This window comes from Kryptolebias marmoratus, linkage group LG6, assembly GCF_001649575.2.
Source record: "Kryptolebias marmoratus isolate JLee-2015 linkage group LG6, ASM164957v2, whole genome shotgun sequence".
Classification (NCBI taxonomy): domain Eukaryota; kingdom Metazoa; phylum Chordata; class Actinopteri; order Cyprinodontiformes; family Rivulidae; genus Kryptolebias; species Kryptolebias marmoratus.
The window spans coordinates 916,398-920,804 of record NC_051435.1 but is presented as its reverse complement, the minus strand read 5'-3'; the positions used below and the strand labels follow the sequence as shown (position 1 = coordinate 920,804).

General features: G+C 44.0%; 1 protein-coding gene across 1 annotated transcript in view; it reads right to left on the bottom strand.

The window, feature by feature from the left end:
- The window catches only part of LOC108229169 (interferon alpha/beta receptor 2-like), a 4,293-nt gene extending 417 nt beyond the window's left edge, over positions 1 to 3,876 (bottom strand). The window contains exons 1-5 of the mRNA XM_037976152.1: positions 3,771 to 3,876; positions 3,465 to 3,550; positions 3,264 to 3,384; positions 447 to 610; positions 59 to 204 (exon numbers count right to left, since the gene is read on the bottom strand). Of these exons, the coding sequence (XP_037832080.1) occupies positions 59 to 204; positions 447 to 610; positions 3,264 to 3,384; positions 3,465 to 3,510 (477 nt within the window). The 5' untranslated portion in view covers positions 3,511 to 3,550; positions 3,771 to 3,876. The remainder of the gene's footprint in view (positions 1 to 58; positions 205 to 446; positions 611 to 3,263; positions 3,385 to 3,464; positions 3,551 to 3,770) is intronic.
- Positions 3,877 to 4,407: the final 531 nt, after the last annotated feature.

The following is a 4,407-nucleotide window of genomic DNA, read 5'->3' as shown; positions in this document are numbered from 1 at the left end:
GACAGAACCAGGGGTCAGACAGAAAGTTAAGTTACAGAAAGTCAGAAATATTTCTTACGTATATTTTTCTATCCTTTTCTTTCCTCCAGAACACGCTGAAGGAGGGATCGTAGTTGATGTTTCTGTCAGCGACAGGAAGTGAGATGTTCCCCTGGATACATGTTCCACAGCCGGCCAACGAGAGCGCTGGAGGACCGATGATGGCTTCAGGAAACAAGAAAGGAATCAATAAGATGAGCTGAAGTACAAAAAGCTGCCGATGAACAGTTACAGCTCTGTCGAAAACATTTCAGATCTTTATTTTTACAGAGAACATTAAACTAAACACACAGGATCTGTTCTGTAATAAACCAATAAAGACTAGGCTCGTTACAGCCCAATTAGGTCCTAACGAGCCTCTGCCACACCAGAGTTTAAAGGTCCTTTCAAAAACGTCTGGGACGTACTGTCTTTGTAGGGGACAAAGGTGATCTTGTTGGACAGGTGAGACAAGGTGTGGTTGTAAAGTGCCTGCACAGCCAGGTTGTACTCCTTTATTGAGTCCAGTTTCTGTTTAAATGATGTTTGTGACGTCGACTTGTGAGAAAATCTCGGCTTTTTTCCTGGAATCCTGTAAAAAAGAGAAAAGCAGAATGTGGTCTCTTTATTTTGCAGCCTGTCGGAGGAAAAGACACCAAATGTTGATTTGACAAGACGGTAAGCAGAGAACTTTAACATGTGAGGCTGTTAACAGAGCAAATATGCAGCTATTAAACAAATCTTTATTATTCAGCTCATAAATACAAACTAAAGGTCTGCGGGGGATTTCTCCACTTCCTGTTTGTGTGACGCTTCAGATTATTTCAGGAAGGAGGAACTGATTCTACCTCCAGCTTATTGTCCCATCATGGCCCCCCGGAGATCCACTGAGTCCACAACCTTTACAGTTCAGAATAAAAAAACTCAAACAGGAAGAGGTTTAACTCTGGAGTTTCAGAATAAAGCCTAGAAATACTCTGGCTCTGTCACATCTTAGATTATTATAAAGAGGTTGTGGTTCTCTAAAAGACTTCTGCAGAACCTTTCCTTGAATACCATGAATCATGTTTTCATCTCAGTAAAGCTGTAGATTGAAACAAATGAGAGGATGAGGTCATGTGAAACTGAAACACGCAGATGACCTCAGAAACATCAGAAACCTCATCCACTCGCTTCTGCAGCCTCTGCGGTCGCAGCTGGGGACAAACAGGACGTCCAGGGATGGAAACTGCGCCGAGTCACAGTCAGACGACCTGCATCGAGTGAGGCGCCGCGCCTCGGCCCAGTCAGAATCAGACGAGCTGCGCCTCAGACGAGTCAGAATCAGACGAGTCAGATGTTCCATCTAAGATCCTGGAGAGCAGGAGGCTGATCTGAAAACTGCTCCACCACAAAAACCTACATTCTTCCGCTGGAGATGAGGATTTGGAAACATCTTTGCTGCCTTTAATTTAAAGACTGTAAGGTTCCCTCATGTCTGCACAGGTCTGAAAGGCCCGGCTGTGAAAACCTGAACGGTGTAACTTTGTTGTTGTTGATCCTCACTTCCTGTTTACATCAGGACAAACAATCAAAGCAAACAAACAAACAAGCAGATGGTTTTGGTTCTCTGTCTATTTGATTCTTTCTACAGCAGATAATTAAAATCACATTTCTGTCAATCAAACTGCAGCACGAAGGCCAGCATGAGACTCCAGCAGAACCAGAGATCCGGTTGGTGCGGACCAGCTGCTCAACCTGAGGCTGCGATTGTGAACCATCAGTGAAGGTTCTCCATCATCTTCAAACTTCACTGGGTCTCGGTCTCTCTGGACCGGTCCAGACCCACAGACTGAAACTGGTTCCAGTTCGGCCTCAGCCTCTGGGTTCTGGACCGGTCCAGACCCAGAGACTGAAGCTGGTTCCAGTTCGGCCTGTTCTGGTGTCTGAATCTAAAAACAGACGCTCCACAGCTTTTAAAATAATTTAATGCAAACCCCCAACGACACCGAGCCAGCCGGGTCTTCCAGAATCCAGGTTTATGTTCCAGAATCCAGGTTTATGTTCCAGAATCCAGGTTTTATTTGTAGTTTGCTGCAGCTGAAGGTTTCAGTCCAGGAGGAAGATGTAAAACTAGGATGCAAATCATGTAAAAGATGTTCAGTCCAGAGTCCAACAGAACCAGCTGCAGACAGAACCGTCAGAACCAGCTGCAGACAGAACCATCAGAACCAGCTGCAGACAGAACCATCAGAACCAGCTGCAGACAGAACCGTCAGAACCAGCTGCAGACAGAACCGTCAGAACCAGCTGCAGACAGAACCAGGTGGTTCCTGTTCAGCAGCAGGAAACAAACAGAACCCATTTCGTTCCTGTTTTTCTTTGTTTCTCTGGTTTCGAGCTGTCAGTAAAAATCGGAGGTTTCAGATCAAACTGAAGCAGAAATATTCACGATTCTTCGAGGAACCGGGACTAAAATGTGGATCTCTAACATGGAACCTGTTCTGATGTAGAAACCAAGAGAACCTTCAGATTCAGATAAAGAAGGTCCTGATGAAGTCTTTCTGTTCCTCAGTTTAATTAAAGCAGAACAAACAGGATGTTCTCAGAGGAGTGGAGAACGTTACCAGGTTCTTCAACAGAAAACTGTGGTTTTCTTCTTCGCTCTGAAAAGGAAATCTGGCTGTTTTTTAACAAAACAACCGAGCGCCGAGGAGTTCCCCTCAGAGCCACGGAAACTCCAGGACCCACTCTCTGAAAAGAGTTCTGCACTTTTTAGAGGAACCGTTTAAACTAAAGATTTACCTGAAGTCCAACTTTAAACTTTTAATAAAATCAAATATGATTCACAGCTTCAGTTTTCTTCACTTAATTAAACTTTATTAAATTAATTAAAGAAATAATTTATAATATAATTTAACTGGAATAATTTAACTGGATTAATTTAACTGGATTTAATTAACTGGAATAATTTAACTGGATTTATTTAACTGGATTTAATTAACTGGATTTATTTTACTGGATTAATTTAACTGGATTAATTTAATTGGATTAATTAAACTTTTATTTTTTAAGTTTAAATGTTTTTGTTTAAGCAGAACGTTTATTATCTGCAGGATTTATTTTAAATAAACTCTAAACCAGGAATAAAGTTCCTGTGAACCAGGCTTTTTCTCTTTGTCCTGTCTCTGATCCGTCTTTGTCCTGTCTCTGCTCTGTCTTTGTCCTGTCTCTGCTCTAAGGTCAGGACTAACGGCTGGACTCACTCCACAGCGGTCCGGTACCGGGTCCCCTCGGGGCTGCCGGGCCCCGGGTCCCAGTGGAGGACGTGGCTGAAGTTCACAGATGTGACGTTAAGGAGGACAGGAGCAGGAAGAGAATGGAGACCTGCGGGGACAGGAAGTGGACATGTGAGTAGGACAGGTCCAGACAGGCACCTGGCTGAGACACAGCAGGGCCCGGCTTACCTGAACAGGACTGTAGAACCAGAACCAGGAGAGGAAAACTGGTCATCCTTCAGTCCTCAGGGTCTGTCTCTGTCTCAGAGGACAACCTGTCTACAGAAAGAACATTTCTTACTTTAAACTTTGATTTAATTAAACTTTAATGGATTCCAACGAGCCGGACGGTGTCCCGGTACCAGCCGAACCTGAGCAGGTAACCTACCAACCCTACCGGCCCCCCGGGAGCCACTCACTGACTAACACGAGCTCAACAACAACAACAACAACAACAACTACAAGCCGCAGAGGTCACGTGTCACTCTGACTTACCGCAGAAAGAAAAACGAAATTCTGTCTCTGAGACTTTCTGTCTCCGTCTGAAGACACGACTGTCAACACCTCACCACTTCCGGCTGCGCCTTCACAATAAGAGCTCTGACATCCGGTTACAGCTTCGAGTTGCTGTCAGTTTAAAAAGAACAGGGAACAAAAGCAACTTTTACTCTGTTAGTGTTAAATATTTCTTTATGAAACATAAAACATAAATACTTCTGATTTAGCTTCTTTAACAACCTGCAGATGTTTTATTTGTGTTGTTGTGTTGTCAGCTGAGCTCATAAATTCAGTTTCTGACTGATTACTGCCCTCTTCAGGCTGCATTGAGCTCCTGCAGCTGGAGGCTCACCTTCTGATGATCAATAAATAAACTTTAACCTGCAGATTAATTATTAGTTATTTATTTACATGTTGATGCTTTCAGTCAGCAGATTCATCTTCAGGTAAGACTTTATTAAACAATCCAAGGAGGGTTTGTGTCTCTAACATAATTAATCACACACCGCTGTCTCCCACCTGTCCTCACTGCTGTCCTCCACCTGTCCACACCGCTGTCTCCCACCTGTCCTCACTGCTGTCCTCCACCTGTCCACACCGCTGTCTCCCACCTGTCCACACTGCTGTCCTCCAC